Raw genomic sequence first — 23,998 nt, 5'->3', positions numbered from 1 at the left:
CATAGGTTGGACTCTGATCTCAGAGGTCTTTTCCAACCTAATTAATTCTGTAATTCTGTGGTTCACTTTGTAAAGGAAGAGTTTGCTGAAGATCACCATGAAAGCTAGTCACAAAATTAGAAAGCCTCAGCCCAACCTCAATCTACAGAACTCCCTATATATACATATATACACTTGTAAAGACATGTAAAAAGGGAAACAAGCATAATATACTGCACAATAAAAAAGATGAAAGCACATAAAAATTGAATATAAAAATTATTATTTTAGCATTTCAGTTAATTCTTCACTAAAACCCCATCCCTTCAAAATTCACAAGGAAAATATGTGATTCCACACAAACCAAATGGATGGGTTTACAAATGTTTGCCAATAGCATGCACTATTCTCTACCAAGAGTGTTGAAACCAAGCTTCTGGTTCGCTTGAACTAGGTCTGATGAGTTACTGGGTTCCAGAGCAGTCAGAGATATTAAGAGAAAAAAAAAAAAAAAAAAAGCGTTTATACTTCCTTTCTTCTGCCTGTGCAGAAGCTCATCATTAGACAGGTAACACTTCCTAAGGGTTAAAACACATACACAGAAAATACAAAAGCATATTTTCAAATTCTCAACCCAGATTGTTCTACATGCTTGACTTGAACCCAAGCTCCCTTAAAGTGAATTTTTTCACCAATCCAGTGGACTTTAGAAGTGATCCTCAGCATCACCATTCCCCTCCTACCAGTGAACATGGAGTGACCATGCCAATCAGATTTAAAGAGTGTATTCCACCCAAGTCTGAATAAAGTGGGAATTCAAACTACTTACCTCAAAGGCATGTATACAAAAATCCTAGTCAGCAAAAAAAAATAACATGTAAACCATCACAATGAAAAGACAAATTATAAGCATCTGCATAAAACTCAGGAAACTTCATACTTCTCTTCTTGATGCTGGTCCTCTTGGTCACTGAGTTCATCATCATCTACCATATGCCCAAATGGTTCAGAAGAAATTGATACCATATTAGACAGGATAACTCTGCTATCACTGCTTCCTGTAAGGATCAGCTGATCATGAGAATGATTGTATCTGACATTCCAGACCCTAAAAACGTTAAAGCAGAGAGAACAAGAAACTATTCATAGTAGGTAGTACATCACTGTTAAACAATTTTTTTTTAAGGGCAGCACTAAAAATTCATCTTTTCAATGTTTTAAATATGCATAGAAGTAACATGCCTCATTCCAAAGACATTTTTTGCCGTCTTCATTTGGCTTTTAAGCTTCCATGTAATCTGTTTTCTATGAGGTGTCTTTAAAAATTCAACAAGTAAGTTTAAAAAAAAATAAAATAAATCACACCATTCAGTAGTATCATTCCTTGAGGGTACATGCCAATTCATTGTTGACTTAAGTCCTAAATATAAAAATTTCCCCAAAGCAAAATATGGATTAAAAATAGCCTGTTAAGCAAAAATCTCACAACATTCTTACAATGAAGTTTAAAATAGATCCTAAACCAAATGCAGGATTATATTTCTCTTCAAGTTTTACATTTTACGTATTAAGTTAATACCAAATGTCTTATTGTTCTTGTTTTCTTCTTTTTCTTTGAATATTCTGAAGAAAAAAATTTAAAATAATGTTTTTGTTAATTCCCATCTTCATTCCCCTTAAAATAGCTTTAGGGTCTGGATTTATTTTGCAAGAATTACTCCAATCCAAATTTTATAAAATATAAATAATTCATCTTTTCTTAAGCACTGAAATTTGCAGCCATCAGACAAGATTCTCTCCTTACTCCAGCCACAGGCCAGTGCAGTAGATACAGGCTCTAAATCTCAGAGAATAAAATTACTCACTTGCATATTTTTGAGTTAAGGACTGTGAAGAGCATCAAAAAAATGGAGCTGCATTACTGAACATTTCAACCATCTGACAACAGAAGGATGGATAGCAGCTGCTTTACTGCACATCAGGTGCAGTACATCAGGCTCCATTTGGGAAGGCACACCTGTGTCCCAGCAGGGGCCCATGGGCCAAATTCTGTGCTGTGCGTCTCAAAGGTCTACCCCACCTCCCAACAACGTTAACAACAGTTTCTTGCCAATTAGACTAACGTTGTCTAAACTCTTAATTTACAATTACACAAGGAACATCGGCATGTTAAAATTTTTCCTCTGTGCAAAAAAATTATTATGTACAATAGCACAAACATAGTCAGTTTGCATTGTTCCTAAACGATAAAATAATTAGCTGAATAAATTATATAAACCATCCACCCGCAAAACAGCATGCAGATAATTTGTTCTACCAGTGGGAATGCTCCTCTAGTGTCTTCACTGGTTCAGTGACATTTCTTGTGTCCCAGAATTTCACCTTGCAGTCATCTCCACAGCTAGCCAGGTAGTACTGCTTATTGGGATTAAAGTCCAGGTCTCGTACCAGCTGTCCATGTGCATTTTCTATACAATATATCTGCCTATAAAACATTAAAAAAATTATGTGGTCTATAAAAAGCACTCCACCTACAGGAATCTGTTTCCCTGGAAACTTGCATAATCCCCTTAGCACCCACAGACCTAGAGCTCCCATTCCAGCTGCTAACAATAGTGACTCGTACAGATTTCTCAGCTTGCCTTGAAGCTTTGCTCCTTCCATGTTTGTTTCCATTAGGATCATCTGGAGTTAAAAGGAAACAGTAGTTCCAGATGATTCTAGTACAACTCTGTAAAAACTGTTATAAATGTCTGCTACTAAACCACATTAGTTTCAGATAAGAACTTCTCTGCCCCTAAGCAGTTATACTAATTCCCTGTATATGAAATCTACTTCTCCCTCAGAAAAAGCTGAGATGCAAAGGTTGCAACAGATATCAACAACAGCTTTTTATTACTGCTCCGTATTGAATTTACCTTCTTGAGCTCTTGCATTTATCACTAATTTACCTGTGGCCCTTAAACTCCTCAGCCAGACGCATACTCATCCATCTGGACCACTTCAGAAAACATCTGCAGTACTGCTAACAGCCTAGCACATCTATTCAAAACATCATGCGCCATCAGTTTGTTTCCCTACCTTGCCTCTTAAAGTTGGGGTTTGTCTGGGCTTTTCTTGTTTCCACTATTGTGTCACCAGTTTTCTCAAAGCCACCAATACATCATCTAAAGTTCTGCTTAGACTTGACCGTCTCCTACAATCTTCACTAGAACTTTTCAACACTTCATGAGCTTTTTGTTTTTCTTTAAATGAAAAATGTTTCCCTGCAGTAAACATACTGACCAAAATTTCCTATTTCTTGTGAAGACTACATATTTTTATGGTCTTCTGTCACAATCAGATAGTCTCTTGCTGTTAATTCCTAACTCCTAATACAAAGTGAAATAGCTCCATAAGGAGAGATTCAAAGTGTATCAGGCCTATAACAAGCCCTATCCTGACAGCTGTGGCAGTCACCAGTGAAATTACTAAGGTATCTAGCATCAACACTCTTCTCAGAGTTTGAGAGGCTAAGGATATCATTCAGGTATGCCTTTCTACCAGGTATTGTAGGAGTGGAATTCAAACTTCCACTTATTTTCTTAGGATATGTATATGGCAAAAATTTTAAGTCTCAAGCATGTTTGCTGCAGTAAAACACTTCTTTCTTTCTTTATTGCACCTTTCACTTTTTTCTTGCATTGCTCATAGAGATGTGTGTACGGGCTTAAAAATACCACTGTCCACTGTATATTCAACACTACTCACCATGAAAGCCTTTATCCCAACTTAACTATTATTCTGACCATTTGATCCCTTTCCTCCCAAAATATGAATATACATTTCTTCACTTTTCACCCTACCTACAGCAATAATACATACACTAAATTTCCCACTTACATCATAAGATTTATGCCAGACCACATGAACATTTTCTCCAGCTATTGACTCTGCCTCCTCATATTATTCTTCTTACATATTATTTAGAGTTTAGCCTTGGAGTCTGAATTTTCCTGATAAAATTCTCTCTCTAAATCCAATCAGCCTAGTGTCTGTCTCCTCTGCTTCACAAGCTCTTCTCTGATTAAGACTGCTTCTTAGTCTAGTCTAGGACTCTTCCTACCAATCTTTTTTTTCTTCTCCCCTTCTTTGTTTGCTATGTCCAAAAGAACATACTCCCTCTATCTTGCAGCTATCATAACCACACTCTGCAGGAGCAGCTATTCTAGCTTCTTCGAGTATCTCTCTTCACTTTGCTGGTAGACCAGTTTTCTGCCCTTGATTCCTCCCTCCCCCATCATTTCATGCTTCTTATACTGCCAGAGTTTATATTGCCCTGATTTTAAACTCCTAGCCTAACTAATTATTATGAAATATTTACATATAGACATATTACAGAGTAATGGAAGATGAGACTTACTCTTGCACATACTTTTTGAGTATATTGCAAACAGCCTTTTGGCACGGCCTAGTAATCAAACTGGTTTAAGGACTATCTACTCTGAGCCCCACTTGAAGTAAATAGAATTGTGGGGTTTGTTTCTGTTAACCAAGGTACCCCTTTCACTGTGGATCCAGACTATAATACCCAGACTATAGAAGTTACTCAGAGAATTCCTTTAATGCAAGATAGAGATGCTTTTTCTAATAAGACAGAGCATGAAGCAGAGTTTACAATATTTAATATTTTCACTTCAAAAAACAGGCTTTAGTTTCAAGATCTGCATGCTATGTGTTAGAAACAGGAGGATTACAAAAACATTACAAAAATAATAAAACCCATTCTCCTTTGTCCTCTCTTTCCACTCTTGTACACTTCATTTAAAAGTGTCTTTATAAATCTAAGTATACACATCTACATAAAGTTAGATTTTTATGTATCACTTTACAAGGCAAAGAACAGGACCTTCAAACTTCATGATAAGCATATAGGAAGTGACTTTTAATTATTGTATTTTTAGCTTTCCTTAATTAAATAAATCTTTTTGGCAAAAACACACAAGACTAGCAAACAAGGGATTTATTGCTACAACTCTGAGCTGGCAGGAACCACTGAACTAAATTTAAAGTCATCGCCCTTTAAGGCAATGAAAGTTATTACAAGACATCAGTCTTCTCGGTTTAGTGATAAATTACTATGTGCTAAGGGGATAAAGTGTATTTTAAAAAAGCTTGCAGAGGCTTTAGTAGTCATGGCAACAGATGTGCACAACATCACTCCTTTGCTTACCAAAATCACAACTAAGCAGGGGGGAAAACGCCTTATTAGGTATATTCAAAGCTTTTATTTGGTTATGATTTTGGTAGATTCAGTGATTTCTTATAACTAGTAAGCTACAATCTTTAGTATAGAACACTTTGTTAAAATCAGAAGCGAAGAGGAAACTTGACCTGTGAATTGCCTTCAAAGATTAAAGTCATCTTTAAATGCTATGAAGACAGTTCATAGCATAGTCAGGACTGTTGTTAAACCATTTTCAGGCTGAATTACAAAACAGCTTCATTCAGGTAATCCTTATGTATTGAACAAATCCTTGTGAGACTAGTATATAGTTCAATAAAACTCAATATACAGGTCAGAATTGAAGCTGAGGGGGAATACCAGAGAAAACTCTTTGCTAAATTGTAACTATATGAGGTATGCAAGCTTTTCTATTCTTTTTATAAGGTTTGCCATTTTTCTTATCATTTTAAAAAAAAGAAAGTGCTAGGAACAATGCAAAAATCTCTCTCCAAAGGAGATAAGAGAACATGACTGCAAGCTCTCATTACCTCATGCTTCGCGTGTCCCACCCTCGGACAGTGGTATCATTGGCTGTGGCAATCTGGGTACAGTTGTGGTGTGGACTCCATCTTCCCGAAGTAAATTTTAATTGTCCTTTCCCTTCCAAGGCTGTGGAACTAGAGAGCTAGAATAATGAAACAAAGCTGGCAATGTTTCTAAATGTAACACTAAAATGAAACCAGTTACAATGAAGACAAAGCTGTTCAATAGCCTATTGCTCCAAGGCAGACGACCAAATCCGAAGATTCAAGAAAGAAAAAAAAAAAGAAAAAAAAAAGTAAAAAACCCCCAACAAATAAAAGCTAGAGCTGATTTTCCACCAGCAATTTTTAAAAAGGTGTATGCAGTGTAATGTATGCAAAAATATTGTAAGTACTGTGCTTTCTATAAAACAGTTTCAGATTATTGTTGAAAGAGTAGAAAGATAATATGGGCACATTGCACAGAGTTGCAGCTGCCACACACACACACATTTAGCTTCATTAACAGTCTTACAAGACTTTTTCCATGTCAAAATGCCAGATTTTAGCTGTAGTAACAATTACGGTGTCAAAAGACTCTTTTCCATAAATGTATAGTAGCTTTTAAAAATAAATAAATCAAGGCCCAGGTGCCCACGTTATCACATACATGCCTGTTAAAATAATAGTAGATACTAGATAACAAATCTACAATCTGTGAGATATAAAAGTTTCAGTTCCAAAACCAGGCTTGCATGTCGTGGAGTAGGTAGGTCTGCATCTCCACAGTTAATGAAAAGAAGGTCCAAAGTAATCAACTTTGTCTTTGAAGTTGTATAGCAAGTTGTCCCCCCATTTCACGTGAACATGGGGGAAATCGAAGCTGCCGACACTGCAAATTACTTTTACTTCCAATCACTTACTGAAACTGCTTAATATCTAAAGAGAAGGAGGGAAACCAAAATATTTGCATTTAATCAGATATAAAATTTACACAAATTTCAAGCAGCAACACAAACAGCAGACGTATTGGTCATCTTTCACACAATTTTCATATTTCAAAATGTTTCATTGTGAAACAATTTGTATTTCACAAAAGCAGATTACTGCACTGGATCCTATTGGATCCTAATGCAACATAAATATTCTATTTAATAGTAGATTTCTCAGTGGAAATATTATGCTTTGATAGATGAAAAAGACTAAAACATACAAACTGTTTACATAAACTTTAACTGACATCAACAGAAAAATATGCTGTTCACACAACACTGCTTAAATCTATTTGTATATTGTATAAATGTTCATGCATGTATTTTGCTGAATTTTTATTACTACCACTCCACCAAGAATATCAAATTTCTTTAGCATTATGATTAACAATCTAGAAATTACAAACAGATTTTTTTTAAAAAAAGAACGTGGAATTCCCAGCATGTAAGATCATATATTGCTCATGTGTTAATGCATAATGTAACACTGTGGCCAAACCTACTCCTCTAACACCATTCCTCCTTTAGAACAAATACTGTCTGAAAGCCTTTCTACAACTTGCAGGTCATTAATAGAAATTAAAAAACACTGCATAGGACACTGGACACAGGATAATATAATTCACTTTTTATTTTTTGACACATACTAGATTCCAGGCACAAAAGAATATTCATAGCTTGTGTAGGTCACTTCAAAAATTAAACTAAGTTTCTTTAGTAAGCAGACTTGGCCATTCAAAGCTCAGACCAGGGGGAAGGAAGCAAATGTTAACACTGACAGTAAGACAGTACCAAAAGAGAGTATATTTTATCAGGTATTTCAAAAATCTGCTCTTGAGATGGAAAACATCACATACTCAAAACATGACTCAGGGCAGAGGATCTTTGTCAGCAGTAGACAATACTTCCTCCAGCATTCCAGACATATATTTACTCATTTCAACTTTTATAATGTAAACTACTATAAAATGATCAAATTTTTCTTCTTTGCAGTCAAAAGTTTAGGGTTGAGGCCAGCACACACATATTGTGCTATTTCTTACCAACATATATAAAAAAAAAAATCACATATATGGGACAATTCATCCTTGCCTTCACAAGCAATTAATAAATACTTGCAGAAATTAAAAGACATCTTTCCTTATACAGATGTCCAGCTATGTATGCAGCCAAGTTTTTAATCAACTCAATCTTCTTTTCCATGCTGTCTATGAACCTGAAAGCAACTGCAAGGATTTAAAGGACCATTTGGAGATAAAGAAGAGAAATTTTCATGAATAAAAAGGAATCCTTATGTAACAGAAGGAAGTCTGCAAGTTTCCTCCCTGGAAATCCAAGAAATAAAGGAAACAAAGTTGGTAGTTCAGAATCACAAATGCAGGTTCAAAAAAACCTTAGCCGTAAGTTTAATTCATACTCTAATATATGGACAGGTAAGCAAGGACTCTTTTATCTTGAACTCTTTCCTCCATTTCTTTAAATGCAGGAAAACTGACTACAAAAAGGGAGGAAAACATTACATAGGTGTATTTTAAACATTATTCTTGCATGAGGATTAGGATCTGTGCTGCCCTGAAGATGAAGACATGAAGGTGTGAGGGCCACACTGGATACTGAAGGTAAACAATTCATGGTATTATTTTATAAACACAAAATGGGACTTACATTAAGGAAGAAGGAAAGGAACAGAGTCTACTTTTAGACAACAAAATTAGGAATTACTCTTGCAATGCACGAGGATCACACTGATTTCAGAAAAGAACTCTAGAGAAAATGAAATCTTGAACAGTGTAAAATGGTTATCAGAGTATGGATGGATTTAACACTATTCCTAAATGCTTAGCTGGAACAATGCCTAAATCTAGTGACACAAGAACAAAAATAAAAGGGCAGCATGATATTATAGTACAGTTGCATAAGAGCAACACTTTGAAATAAGAATAAAATGCTCTGAAAAAAATTAAGCAATGTAAAATGATTAGAACTGTTTATGTTATCCTCAATGAAGGAAGGGGTTTTACAAAAACAAAATAACAAAACATGAAAAAATGTCTGTCCTAGGATATCCTAGATACCAGTCCTAGGAAGGACTGATTTCTGTGTATTCAAATGAAAATATCAATTACTCCAACTTATTTTAGTCAAAATATTAAGGACTGAGGTTGATTTTTCTGCTTCAAAATTTGATTATATAAGGGCTGACTGGGAAAGAGGAAAGGACAGGCAGTATCCTTCAAAAAAAACCACCAAAAGCCAATATATAATATATGTTAAAGGGTACAGAAATTATCTAGAAAAACCACAAGCAGCATGGAGACAGTGAACCAACTGTTCATGTTCTCTTCCAAGAAAAGAGCTATGGGCCACCGAGGGAAAGCTGCAGAAGATTAAACAGGAAACAAAAGAAAGTGATTCTTTACTCAGTGAACTCCTTGACAAAAGATACACGGATACATAAAGCTTGACCAATACACGGATACATAAAGCTTGAATGTGACCAAGAACAGAACAGGAAGGTACTTGGAAGAATGATACATTAAGGGCTACATTTAGTAGACAAAACCAAGCAGACTATTTTGAGATTGACATTAAAAAGGCATGAGTGTTTTTCTGACTTGATATTGACAGAAACAGAAATGTTGATGAGGATTGTAAATTGACTTGAATTCCTCCAACTGCAGGCAACCATGCCACATAGTCCTTTCATAACTGCTCTTGACTCCTGAACCATCTTAAAACTATATGCCTTTTCAAATAGCCTCAGTTATTCTCAGAATAGCTAAGTAACAGAATCCACATATTTTTAAGTGCTGAGTTTCTGCATTACACTAAGAAAATATTTTTATTCCCCAAACACAACTTTTCTGCTTTATTTTACAAAAATTACACTAAACATCAAGTTCATCCTCTGAAATATGTTGTTATTCCTATATGCTGATGATGCATTCCAAGTTCTGTCAACAAAAATTTTTATTATTTCATTCCGACTTCTATTCTATTGTTAAGGATGCCATTAAATAAAATTGATTCCAACTCTAAGAACTGGTTTCTATTCTCATTCTGATCCAGTAATTTCCCTTTTATTTTTCTTCAGACAGTTTTCTTCCCTCCTATAGCTAATCTATGTTTATTCTAGTTGCAGTAATAACGGGGCACTAAAAAATTCTCCACTAAATTCCACAAGGTATTTCCTGTCTTGAGAAACAGCAGCTATCTTTCCAAGAAAGCATCTCATGCTTATTCTTAACATCCTCTATATTTGGATATGTCACTTTTATCCAGATAGCCTGTGAAATCTTCCCCAAAATATATTCTGCCTTGCCTGGAATGCCACTGCCTGGTATTATCTGTTGTTGTGAACCAAGACCACATGAATGCTGCTAAATAATCCAGAAGGGACAAGAAATCTAGAAGGAATCTAATTAATAATTTGGACTAAAATGATCAAAACCACACCTCTATTTATCCCCTTTGTGAAAACATATGAAAACCAGAAAAATATCTAGATTTTAGTATCTCCATTTCTTTCTGTTCACTCATCTGCCATGCCAAACCCACTGCATTAATCCGAGGGAGAGTTCTAGCGATTTGTCAACATCTGACCTCAAATCTGTACACAGAAATATTAACTGTCATCTTCTCAGCAGACTCTACCCAGACCTGGTGGATTGTCTGGGCTTCTCTTGGGTCCAGCTAATGATTATAAATGGCAAAGAATAGCTAATTTAATTGCAAAAGGTAATGATGCAGTGAGCATAAGATTAGTTTTACCCCAGAAGGTAATGTCCTCAAAACAATAATAAAGGGAGTGATCAAAAGGACAGAAGCTTGCCTTAATGTAAATACAGGCAAATTAAATACTGTAAGGAGGAAACAAGTTAGCAAGAAACCTTGAGAGAAAATAAAAAACAAAACCCCAAACCAAAACCAAAATGAACCCAAACAAACCCACTGAACTGTACAGTAAATTACAGTTACAAAATGTTTCCCATCCCAAGCTGACCAGATAATTCAGAGAATGAGCACATCAATAATTTTATTACCAAGAAGCTCTGAATGTATTGGGAACTCTAAAATTCTTCAGGCTACTTTTAATGAAACAATGTGACTTGTAAATTGCAGGCAGATACAGAAAAGGAACCAAATAAGACTCTGAAGTTTTGATGACTGTAGAAAAGCAGAAATTTTGGCCTACGCAAAATTTTAAAGACAGATATTTTCAGTTTTTCATCTATATTATACCTGAATTCTGGAAAAAAATTTTCATAAACATGAAAAGTCCATAGAGTAGCATTTGGTTTACCTCTTGCCATTAAAATGGCCTATAATATGGACCTATGAGAAAAAAAAAGGAAGCAATTGAAATGTGTTGTAAAAACAGGAAGACCAGTGATGCACCAGCGTAATGAATACCTCCTTACCTCTGTTACCTGCTACAGATACAGTGGATCTGATCTTAATTTTCGTTAATGATAATGATATTATTCAACTTGAACACCATCACGTGTTTTTTACAAGAAGAGAAAACAACTCAAACACACTGACATTTCTATTACTTTAATCCTAGGCTCTTGATTTAATCAGTTATAATGCATATAAACACACAGAAGCACATGGTTATTTTACTTGTAAGTCTATAGCAATATGTATATTTTGTAAAGACATTCTCCCCTTAGCAATCCCTACAGAACATATAAGTTTACTAGTGTCGAGGAGAACATTCAGTGGAGGTAGCTCGGTGTGCAGCTGTAGTGCCAGCTGCAGACTGAGCTGCAGGTGGTGCAGAGAAATGAGGCAAGAGGCTGGGAAGAGGTGCTGATCATTTGCTCAACAAAAGGCACAGGGACCTGTGTCACCAGCTGGGTGACTGGACACTCAAGAGACACAGGAGGAGCAGAGGACTGAGAAGGAAGACTCCAGACTTTTGCTGCATAGACTGGGAGGGTGTAAAACCCCAGGGTTTTCTTTATTCAGGGTCCCTCATAAGAGGAACCAGCCCAGGCTGTTGTTTTGCTGTTGCACCATGACTTGAAGGATGGAGAGGACTGAGACTCTGCTATGGGAAATCTGGTCTGTCTGAGTGAGAGTGTGGCGTGCAGGGAGTCAAGCAGGGACCTGCTGGCCCACTGGAGCTGCTCAAAGTCTCTGACCATGGAAGTGGGACTGCCAGAGTGACTCTTGGTCAGACAGGGAAGTTTCCTCAACACCAGCTATGTCCTGCTTAGTCACCGCCTGCCTGAACCAAACAGCATGTTAGATGATAAGACATCAGTGGCTAAGAGATTCCAAAAATGGACAACCTTTCACCTTAGCAAACAATAAAGACAACTTTTCTTGTCATTCACATAATCTCTGTGTATCTGTATATAAAGTAAATGTTGTGGTTTGTTTTTTTTTTAAATTTAATTTAACATGCCCCTTTTTTTAATGTGGCAAGATCTGATTTCTTTGCTTTAGGCTGTTCTGTATCTGTTTTCTAGGCAAAAAAAAGCACTTTTTACTAATATCTCAGGAAAGCGTCTCTTTACACTCTGATCAAAAAGCATTAAAATACAAATCACGTGCTTTTTAGAATTATGATATATTATGCATACAGCAATCCCTTATAAACAGGATATTCACAGAAAGAAACCACTGTTTCACCAACAGCTCATTAGCCTACAAACACTCCTTGTAAATGGTGATAACGAAATAGAAAATATATTTGCTGCTTACCCCTACCAATGCTATCTGTTTTATAACCAACCTGTTCTCACAGATTTCTCTCGCATTCTAAATACTATAGCAGCAAAATTTGGGGTAGACTGTTGGTTTATGGAGGAGGGTTTTACTTGTTTGGGTATTTTTTTTTTTTAAAGAGAAAGTCAACTGTGTAACAAAACATTGCTTGTTTTTCTTTATTGCTCTTTGTAACTGTCAGTCCTACATATTTTTTGCAAATGTAAAATTGCTACCGAATAAGTTATTACTTTTCATCCAAGTTATTATTTTTCATCCATATATAGAATTTAACAGCAAGTTAATCTCTTAGTAAGGAGGTAATCATCAAAGATTTCAGAAATGCACCACAGTTAATTCTAGTCCTGAAAAAGCCTATGATACTGGACTTCAGCATGTCGTAATTTTCATTACTAGAAAGTCTATAGCAGGCCTTTTAAAGAGATGCTTATGCTTTCTTCAGTCTTGTTCAGCTGGACTCCAGTTAGCTCAGGAATCCACAGACTTGTTTGAGACAAATTTGTTGCCGACAAAAATTCAACATTCAAAAATTGCAAGAATTCCAGTCATCTCAGAAGAGATTACTAGGCTAAAGATTTTGATGCATGGAGATATGTTTTTCTGAGAGTCAAGTTCCAATGAACTTTCTCTATCAAACCTCACTTTAAAAGCAGTCCCTGACTTGGTATTGAAGTAAGTATCATCTAATAACAACTCAAAATTGCCGGAGCAGAAGATTGATTATGGTAAACAGTTTTTCTCAGGTAATATTTTAATCACAAATAATTCTCGTTTACAGTGTAATTGCATGAGATACTACATTCTTTTAGATGGAAATATAGAGGATCAGTCAAATTCTATATCAAGCCTCCTGAGAGCCTGACTGTAAAATACAAACAACATTCTTAACTTCTGCAAACAAAGGTTTTTAACAAACATTTTAAAATGCTCCTATCTGAAGATGTCAGTCAAGGGTTGATATATCTACTTCATTAGATGAAGCAGATTTTTGATAAAGAATTTCACATTTGGTTTTATTCATTTTCTTTTATCAAATATAAGCATATAACAAATGTCACAGGTTAAATTGCTTTAATTCCTTTATCACTTACTTTGACTTCTAGAGTCCTTTTCTGCCACCAACATTTGATGCAGTACAAGCATATTTTAGAAGTATCAATTTAAAAAATGTTCTACATAAGGAGCGCTACTTGAAATACTGAAACGATCAGCAAGCTGAATATTGCACTGAGGACAAAAATACTGATTCGCCAAATCATGCTGAAATCAAAAAATTTGGTAGAGTCTACTCCTCTCCAAAATTATGCAGATCATAATTCTAGCAATGGAAGGAAAAGAAAACGGAAATCATAGTTATCTGCACAAATATTTGTGTGATGGAGGGGGGGGTTTAGTTTTGAGAAAAGGAATAGTATATGGAAGACACAACACATAAACTTCTAGTAAATAATTCCCAAGCAGTATAAAATGAGGAATAAAAACCCCATAAAATTTGGCATTCATTACAAGATTCCCGCACAGAGAAACTGATAATACACCAGACAGCATCCTAAAGGAAATCACAGAATCATAGAACAGTTTGGGTTTGAAGGGGCCTCAAAGATCATTTAGTGCCAATCCCCTGCCAAGGGCAGAGACATTTCAGAGAGGTTAGGATTTAGAAAAAACTTGAGAGAGTTATGAGAAAGTGGTTGAACAGTGCAAATACTAATTAACATTCAAAAGAATTTCAGCAAGTGAGGACAGAACCGCACCAAGAGTGGAAGTAGGAGAAAGGGAAAATGCTAAGTTGCCTAGCAGTCTCAGTATTTCAAAGATACATGAGGACCAGTAGCATGGAAACAGTACCAACCCCAAAGCAGTTTTTCAATATTGCAGAAAGGTTTGTGTATTATGCAGACATTAGGAAAGAAATACTGACTAATGCAGGTATAATGCAAATCCAGTGGCTACAATGCCACAGACAAGCTCCTGAAGGCAAGCTGTCAGAAATTCTCAACATCAATTTGATAAAAACAAACACTGATTTGAAGCCTTGGAAGGCAACATAACACCAATTGAAGTTGCAGGTGAAAAAAAAGCTGAAGTTTTCTCATCTAGACAAGGAACCCAAAGGGCTTAATTATAAACATAAAGTATTAAACTATATAACATTACATTGATACTATGTGATATCTAGCAAAATACTAATAACTCAAGACATCATCTATTTGCACAGTCAGACGGTACCAACAAGGAAGAGTTTATGGACACAATGTCTTTACTAAGTTGAAAAAACTGATTCTGCAGCATCCAGGAAAAGAAATTAACCCTGACCTGAGGAGCTAAATCTAAAAGTGACAACAGATCAACTGAATAGTAATGTCCTTGACATAACAAGTTTCCATTTTTAAGCACAGACACTGACCTAAATGACTATATGGAATCATTCAAAGTTTTCTATATACAATCTATGATACGGCTTAATCAGACAAAAATCTATGCCAATGACACTTTTTTATATATGTTTCTGAATAAGATGTTTTTAACAATAACTGAAGTAATCTGAATGAACTGTATAGTACTAAATTAAACTAACACTGAGAATTCAAAGCAGCACATAGCAAATAGAGAAACTTATATTATGCTTATACAGTCAAGAGTTGAAAATTAAATAGAAGGCTACATGGCATTAACCAACATGAGTTCATACACCATTATCTGAATTCAGTAACCTTTGCCTTTACTGACCATCAATTTTTCACTTGAACACAATCACCAAATCAGCACTGCTTTATTCTAGATTATTCACTATAAACCTGTAGGACAGTAAAGGGAACTCTGGAACAAAGAAAACATTTACCCACTAACAACAGATACAGAAATACTACACTTAAACAGTCATATTCAAGACAATGGTAGAGTATTCATTTCCTCCACCTACATTAAAGGCAATGAGATATTTTTGAAGGGATAGTTAAAAGATGAGCAAATTCTAGGCTAGGGAATGTTGTTTTTTGCACTAAATTCAAGTATAGCATATTTCATCAAAAGAAAATTTCTTACCACAGCTTTGTCTGAACTTTCCTGCAAATCCCACAATAATATGTTGTTATCAGCCAGTGAAATAATCTTTTTACCATCTCCCATTGGTTCCCACATAACACTGCAAAACAGAAACAGAAAAACAAAACCAACAACCCAACATTAAAATCAATCAGAATTTGAACTAGAAAGCCATTTTAATTCTGTGGATCTAATCTATTCCAAAACATATTAAACCATACTCCTTCTGGTTTACTTTAGATTAAATCCACCACATATTTTAAGTGCAAAATCTGCCATTAACTAGCAATTTGTAGCAGTCATTCTGCATACACACACAGAAACACAACCAGAGACCTTGATGTACACTAACTTTAGAAGGCTTTAGTTTGAAACCTCAGAGGTGTTCATATGTAGTGTCATGCATCCTTTCTGAAGGTGCACCAAAAATCATAAGCCTTACTTTTGATGCAAACTTCTTCCAGTTCTGCAGCTGTTATCATGACTTAATCAACATATACTTTTAACCTGTGATTCACATCATGCTATACAGGAAGGAACTCAAGAATATCAGTCCTCTTCTCATTCTATGAGAAGCAGCATATTTAAGCCAGTCAGTATGGGCAGCTCAGCTAAGTATGTGCACTCTAAACCTAATAAACTTGCTGGAGGTAACAGTAAGATTGAAAGAATAATACTTGTCATTTTATGAGAATAGGCTACTATTTTTGTAATTTTATAACACTTTTGTAACGAAGTTTTGCAACCTCTCAAAAAGCATACAGCAACAATACACCTGAAGGTAGAGATCACAGCTTTAGTATTAATAGGTTAATGGAGAAACTTCTTTCCATTTTAAAACTGAAACTTCAGCTATTTAAAAGTATTTGATATGCTGTTTTCATCTTCAGTGCCTTTTTGAGGCACTTTTTACCACCACCTGAAGTTTACCAGAAATCCACAACTAGACACAAGTTTTCTAGTCTGTTTTGCCTTTTGCATCAACCAATTCAGTAATTAGATGGAATAAGTGAAAGAAGGTTGCACAAATAGATGCAGCCTTGGGCAAGTGAGCCCAACATTAGGCAGACACTGGCAACCTTCCTAACCCTGCACTGCGCACTATGCATGTTTCTATTTTATCCCAGATTTTGCATTACTCCTATATTCCTAATACACTGGATGTAACCTGGCTGGCCCCAGATCCAAGTGATGGAAGTTCATCTAATCTTATGCTATAGAACACAAGGAAAAGAAAATAGGAAGTTGCAACTAACAGAAAGAAGTGACACAGTGTCTTTTTTTACTCCATACATACAACAAAACTCAGTTATTCTCAGCTGATACCTTTCTCTCAAATTACTCTTGCTCCTTGTGTGAACAGTTTCATCAGTTTTTACTCTGTTCTTTCAGTAAAACAATCATCAGATAGGCAAGGCAGATGACTGCACCTGTTTGCTGTTTCGTAAAGAAAAATCTGGAACTCTAACTAAAAGCATGCATTGGCTGACTCCTCACCCTCTGAGCTTTTCCCTAAGGCAATGCAGCAGAATAAAGGAGTAGCTTCTGCATTGTCTGCTGGAAGCATGGCCTGCATCCTTACTGTGCTGACAATCCATGGAAATTACCTACTTATAAAAGTCCATTTGTAGTGAGCTTTCTTGTATTAGGACAAAATCACTACATTTAGCACATTAAGCTACCATCATGTTTTTAAATGTGTTTTAACAAGAACATGGTATCAGAATGATTCTATGATTTACTTTAAATTTGGCTGTATTGTCTGTAGTATTGCCAATCTAATTTAACAATAAACACTTTTGAAAAGTTGTATGGTACAACTTGGAAAAAATTTACAAGCAATTGAAAATAAGTGTTGATAATAAAAATGATGGCATGCAGTTTCAATTACATGTTGAACAACATTTTGCCCATAATAATGTGAAGAAACCAACTGGCACTGCCATGCATATTTCAGAATTTCATGTAGTTGTGCTGCACGGATACATCGATTAGATCCTTCAAATAGATGAAAATATTTTATGAAAACATGTAACAGGATAAAGAAAATTAGTGCACTATAACCTTGCATGTGATCACAACTAACCTTCCACAATCCAGTTTTCCAAAGTGAAACTGAAAAACATCAGGACCATCACATGGCTGAATAGGTAACTAAGAAATCTTCAAGTTGATTCTGATAACATTTATTTAAGTCCATCACTTTACTTACATTTTGCTGAAAATATAACTGGCATTTCATATGGATCTATGTAGATATATTTTTAATTACAGGCAATGAAATCTAGTTTGACCACTTAATTCTTTAGGAGCCCTTTCAGCCAGAGATCAGTATTTTTTATGCTTGTTGGTATATCTGCACCTTTCGTACACTAATCACTCAACTTTCAGTTGTAAAAGCTAGATTGAAAACAATTTCTTTGATTGTTCAAAAGTAGGAAGAAATTCCACATTTTTGAGAGCCACTGAACTTCAAGGTAAAAGAATTTTTACAGCTGAATATAGTGTGCTAATTAGAGCCAAATATAACCAAGGTGACATGCCTTTCAATGAAGAGGTCTCTCCACATTCACTCTATCCTTGTGAGATGCCCATTTTATTTCTATTTCAATTTTCATTTATGGGTGTGGTTGTAGTGATCATTCATTCAGATTTTATAATCTTAAACAGAAATTACTCAAGTCACCCTTTGTAACATGTTCAGCTACGTTCTGTACTCATGACTGAACGTTAAACATGAAATACTAGGGAGAAAGAGGGGGGCAGGAAATACTGGTGAGTGAAAAGAAAGAATTATTTTCAAAGTAAGATACAAATTTTAGAAAAACTGAAGTTTCATTTAGAACAGTTTTCAGCACAGCAGAGATGGCAATAATGTCTAAAAAGGAAAACAGATAAACCAGGCAGTACCATTTTCCTGAGTGTGCCAACAGTTGCTGATACAGTTTTCAGAAATTGACAAGACAGTAGTCAAATTCACAGTTGCCACTCAGAAACTGAGTGTCAATTTCTGGGCTGCTCTTTAAATAAACTATAAACAGCAGACAAGCAATTATTTATGTTGCATTTTACCCTACTTTGTTATCATCTGACTCAGGATGCTTTCTTTAATTAAGCTTGTAGCTAGTAGTTTTTGGTACCAAAAAAAAAAAAAAAATTAAATCCTACAGAGAACACTACCTTAGCAAAAAATAAGAGTATTTAAAATATTCACTCAAATGCACACATGAAAGGACTCTGTTACCTTGTTCTATGCCGAAAAGATAGTTAACACCTCTATCAATAAATGTACTGAGTTTTTACAAATGAACAATTCAAAGTCCTCCATTATAGACTAAGGAAGAAAAAAGCAACATGCAAACACTTTTCATCAACATGAACTGCAGTTAAGCCACAAGTGTTGGACAAAGCAAGCATTAACTACTGATTAACTGTAATTACAGAAGTGACAACCATTTATTTCTATAAATGGAAAAATTTTGCTAAACTGAAAACTCTCATGCACTGAAAAATGGAAAATACATCCGTACATTTGGTAACTCAGCAGACCATCCTGCAGCTTCAGTATAGCCCACAAAAAATTCACATATTAAGGACTCAAATATCCTGCCTTCTTTGCATTACAATGATTCCAATTTAAAGATGACTCTTGCTTACCAGGTAATCAGGACATTAATTAGATGAGAAAGGAGATCAGACCAAGTACAACCTGGAACCCACAATTCTTGTTCCCTTCCCAAGTGCTCTACAAAGCAGCCACATTTCTGAATGAAATCAGTTCTGGCCATTTTACAGTTTATTGAAGTCTGCTGCACAGAACACAAGTTACACGTAATCTCAAAATTCTCAGACAGTGAGATCTAATTTGGAGTCCAACTCCTCAAGATGCAGTAAAACAAGAATCACAGCTTCCTAAAAAAACTTAAAAGGTAAGGTGAACTTTTTAGCTAAAAAGCTCCTGAGAAATGAGAATTAAGAAATGAAGTCAAGGATTATTTTGGACAAGAACCCCAAAGACAGCTGGGCTTTATTCTGACTCTTACATTACTTTTACATTGAGAAAAATTAAACTGCTTTACAAACAAATACAAAAGTATTCCAATAAGGAGGCGCCACAGAAAAATCACTTACCTCTAAAATGTTTATTTTTCCTTAAATGATCATTGTGTAGGCCTCTACAACACACTCCTCATGGAGTAGCCATTGCCAGACACCATTTCTATTCTGTTGCCTGAACAGGGCTTAAAAACCCCCCGAAGTGAATATTATGGATATTTGACACATTAGGAAAGAAACATATAACTGGCTTGTCTGTCAAAGATCAGTAAGGTGGTCATCCTAAGAAAAACATTTTGTATTATCAGTGTCTATCAGGAAAGCACACAGAGTGCTGCCAGGTAAAACTCCTGCCCAGCTTCTGGAGGCCTCAGGATGACAATAGCTTTTTCCACGTACTAAGGCAAAAATTAAGGGCTGAAACAAACTTCTGTGCAAAACAGCTGGTGTGGGCAAAAGCAATCGCTGCAGACTCATTTTAGAGGAAACACGTATCTACTTTTGAGAGGGACAATTTGAGTATTTTCATATGAGATTTTTCAAAGATGGAAATATGGATATAGCATATCCTTACTAATTTATTGCTGTTAGTAACAAACTGCATGGTTGGTCAGGGGAATAAAACCTAACAAAACAGAATATCCCTCTGAGTATATTTCCCCAGTGATTTGAAACGTGTGCGTAAGAAGAAAATTATGATTGCCTGGATCTGCACTGATGCTGAAGAAAATCACTGCTCCTTCTGTTCAGAAGAAGAGCAAACGGAAGAATGCTAAAGGTTTACACAGACATAGATGTACCCTCTAACACCTCTAATCCAGCAACTGTGGATTCTGGGAGAATTTGAGGTGAAGAGAATTCCAGAAGCAGCTGGGACTGTAACTGATGTGGTCTCCCCCTAACCTGCCTCTCCAACACCACTGCCCAAGACTGAGCACTGGGATGGATGGACTGTGGGAGGCTGCAGGGCACACCTTCAGACCTCACAAACATTTTACCAAATAGATACACTTAACCAAAAATGTACAAGGATCAATTTTTTTCACCCAATAGACATCCAAAAGACATTTCAAAACCCTGAATTTTTAACTACCGTGTAAGCAAGTGTCAACAGCAACATCGCTACATCTACAGTCATTCCAGAATATTGTGCTAGGAAAGAATTCTACTCTAAGGGATAAATATTCTAAATAATAAGTGCTTAATGGGGTTTTGGAGAGTAAACTGGAGTCTGACACCAAGGAAACAGGGGCACCTGTTCAGTTAGTTCCTCATGAATATTTAAATTCCTCCTGCTTAACTAATTTTTTTCACAGTTCTACAACACCATTTTTCTTTAACATTTCCCACTAACATTTTAAGCAATTCAGTAAGACTGAAAATAAAATTATTAGAATAAATAGAATAGTATTATAATAAACAGATGTATCTATTTCACCTGCAAAATCACTTGAGGCAGACTTCAACCATCACTTTTTCAGTGGTAAGAATAGCTTAAGTGACATCACAAAAAGGAAAAAACCCCCTTTGAAAAGTAGCTCAATTTTCTTTCAGTGGGGAAAAATCTCAACTAATTTGGCAGTAAAACTGGGGAATATAACAGCATGGTGAGAAATGAAATGAAATTATGTTCAAGTTGGGACAGAGAGTGAAAAAGTACTCTACAAACCCATTTTTTTGTTACCTGTAGAGTAATACGATTTCTGCACTGTTTTCTGTATCGTGACTTATGAATCCAAACTAAACACAAAAAACTGCAAAGACTTCATCAAAACTAATTTTCATTCAAGCATATGGAATCTATTGAACTTATCAGAAGTGATAAGTTAACTGAATGCATACAGTAAGTTCACATAAAGGAATAAATAAATAAATATTTTCCCCTTCAGTATTTGCTTCAGTGTCAGATTTTAGTTTGACTAAGTTTCCCTCTGCTGTATATTAGTAGAGTCAAATAAATGCTGATTAAAAGCTAACATAATAAACTGGGCATACAATACAAAGTTCTATTAGTTCAGTATCCAATTAATGAATTGCATTTATTGCCTAGTAAATGTGATTACATTGAAGAGCTCAAAGTTTTAAAATTGCACAACACTAACCACTCAAAATTACCACAAACATTCAAGGGAATGAAAAAGAGAAGATGAGAGTTCTAAATTACTCTGCTGGTTCCAGATTTATTTTGAAGGACGAAAAAAGTGGAAAAGGAGAGAGAAAATGTGAGAAAGACATCTAATGGTTGAACACTGAATATTTGGACTTATACACAATAGATGGTTTTATTTACAGTAAAGAAGAATCAAAGATTCAAGAGAGCAAAATTCTGTGAAGAATTCAGGATCACATGGAATTATGAAGAGAGCAGGGACATAAATAGTTTAAACTGTTACCAATTTAGAAAGGATCAGAATATAAAGGGCATTATCAGTACCAATAAGCAGCTGTTAAGATACATTCTCAGTGAAACTACACTTGTCATGTAGTAAGCTAGTCCAAAAAAATTGTCTCTATACTTATTGTTGTAATATCAGAAGAGGCTGATGGAGAATACAAATATGTGGAATGAATCAAGTGCAGAAGAATTATTCTTAAATGCTGACAATTTCAGATAGCTCTGAAATTTTGTGTATCGTGTGAAGATACAATTAATATCTGCTGGGCAGCTGTTACAAATCACCTCCCCCCTGAAAATACAGAGTTCAGTTTATACACCAGAGTATGCAACTGACAGTCCTGAAACTCTCTATATAAATATCAGAGGGAGTTCTGTCCTCACGATTATATTTCTGGTACTGGGACATATGAAGTGTTAAAATAAGGTTAAAAACTGCATTTATTACATGTCTTTCCTATAAAACATATCTAACAGTTAACTGTACCACATATTCAAGACCATACAATCCTTCTAAAATTATTGTTACTTTCAGGTTTATATTCATTAGGTATAGACTATTAAATTATTTTAAACTTTTTTTTGAATGAAACCTTAAGCTAGAACTTTAACATACATATCCTGAAGCTTAATAGAGGGGTACTATAGAAGAAGTAACATTACCAACACTATGACAGGAAAGAGAAGTGATACTTGAATATCACATGGAAGTGTTAGAGCTATTATAAACACTGTTTTCACTTTTCTTTTGAGTTTCAGATTCTCTTACTTCTTGGTTTTTTTACTTGAAAATGTTTTGGGGTGGCTTGGTTTTTGTGTTTTTTGTTTTTTTTTTTTTTTTAATAAATTTAAAGGCCAAAAAGATAAGTAAAACCCTACTGGATTTCATTCATCTGTCTTCAGGGCATCAATTATCAGTGTGCCTAACTTCGATCAGGTGACTGTGTGCATTAATGGAATGAACATGATGAAACTGAAGCAATGTTATGTATAGCATCTTCTTTATCTTAAATGAATTAAATCTCTACTCAAGTTGAAAGAACTGTTAGAGAGAATTTGCACTTCTGTAAAAAACCAACCTTAATGAGGTTGATTTGTACTGTGTATGGCCAAGGAAGAGATGGTACTTCTCTGTACTCTATCTGGAGACCTTCAATGAAATACCAAATAAAATCTAAGTACTTAAAATCTGTGGGAATAGCTCATTTATAACTTCCTCCTTTGTGAATTCAAAGTTCTAATTTAATATTTTAGTGATAAACATCCTGGAGTTCTTGAAACATCTGTGACTCTAAAAAATTTATAATTTGTCTCCCTCTCTATGTTCTCTTAGATATGGTAATATTTGCATGTTCATATCTAGGATTGATTGAGTGGGATACACCAAAACAAAAAAATCAACTTGAGCTAGTAGAGAAGCCTAATGAAGTGATCTATCATTATTTGTAATATATTCGTCCCTTTCAAAAAATTTTTAGCAGCTCTTGTTTTCTATTTAAAATACAAATTCTTCATTCCTCACCTTTCAGACTTCTCAGAATTGAGCTTCCACTTACATTGTCTCTGTAACCCCCATTCATTTTCCCTTTACAGTTGTATTTCACTGTTCATCTAACACTTTCCCCTTATTTATTTTCATTTTATTCCCCATTTACTACACAGACCACAATCCAACTTACTTCACTTGTTCCCCTCTCTTTTAAAGTACACAGCCTAGTACCAAGCAGGATCTATCCTATTTTATACCTGCCACACTTGGAAGGGAAAAAGTAGGATTTTAAGTATATAGAGGCGAGCCTGCTTCCAGCAGATGCAAGAGAAACTCCCTGCTGTGTTACAAATTCAAGATCTCACAGATTGTATTTTCTCTTATGTCCTGTAGTATCCTTCTTCTCCGAGGACTATCTTGTCAAGTCTACTACCAAAAAGTCTGCAGCAAAACTGAGAGGGAAGTAGAACAGTAGGTTACTGCTAAAACATAAGTCTTTTGGGGTTTAACAGACAAGAGTTCTGGGGATTCCTCCAAGCTGCATTCAGAGGAATAATCAAAATCTCATTAACTGCT

At 35.4% G+C, this 23,998-nt stretch overlaps 1 protein-coding gene across 1 annotated transcript in view; it reads right to left on the bottom strand.

Annotated features, from left to right (window-relative positions):
- The window catches only part of EIPR1 (EARP complex and GARP complex interacting protein 1), a 76,098-nt gene that overhangs the window by 12,366 nt on the left and 39,734 nt on the right, over positions 1-23,998 (bottom strand). Inside the window, exons 5-8 of the mRNA XM_042033091.1 lie at positions 15,483-15,582; positions 5,734-5,870; positions 2,297-2,464; positions 920-1,087 (exon numbers count right to left, since the gene is read on the bottom strand). Coding sequence (XP_041889025.1) covers positions 920-1,087; positions 2,297-2,464; positions 5,734-5,870; positions 15,483-15,582 — 573 coding nt within the window. The remainder of the gene's footprint in view (positions 1-919; positions 1,088-2,296; positions 2,465-5,733; positions 5,871-15,482; positions 15,583-23,998) is intronic.

This window comes from Corvus kubaryi, unplaced genomic scaffold (assembly GCF_017639235.1).
Source record: "Corvus kubaryi isolate FWS band 111438036 unplaced genomic scaffold, C.kubaryi_AGA036_p1.0 37354, whole genome shotgun sequence".
Taxonomy (NCBI): domain Eukaryota; kingdom Metazoa; phylum Chordata; class Aves; order Passeriformes; family Corvidae; genus Corvus; species Corvus kubaryi.
The sequence above is the reverse complement of the archived record's forward strand: the minus strand, read 5'-3'. Positions and strand labels throughout refer to the sequence as shown.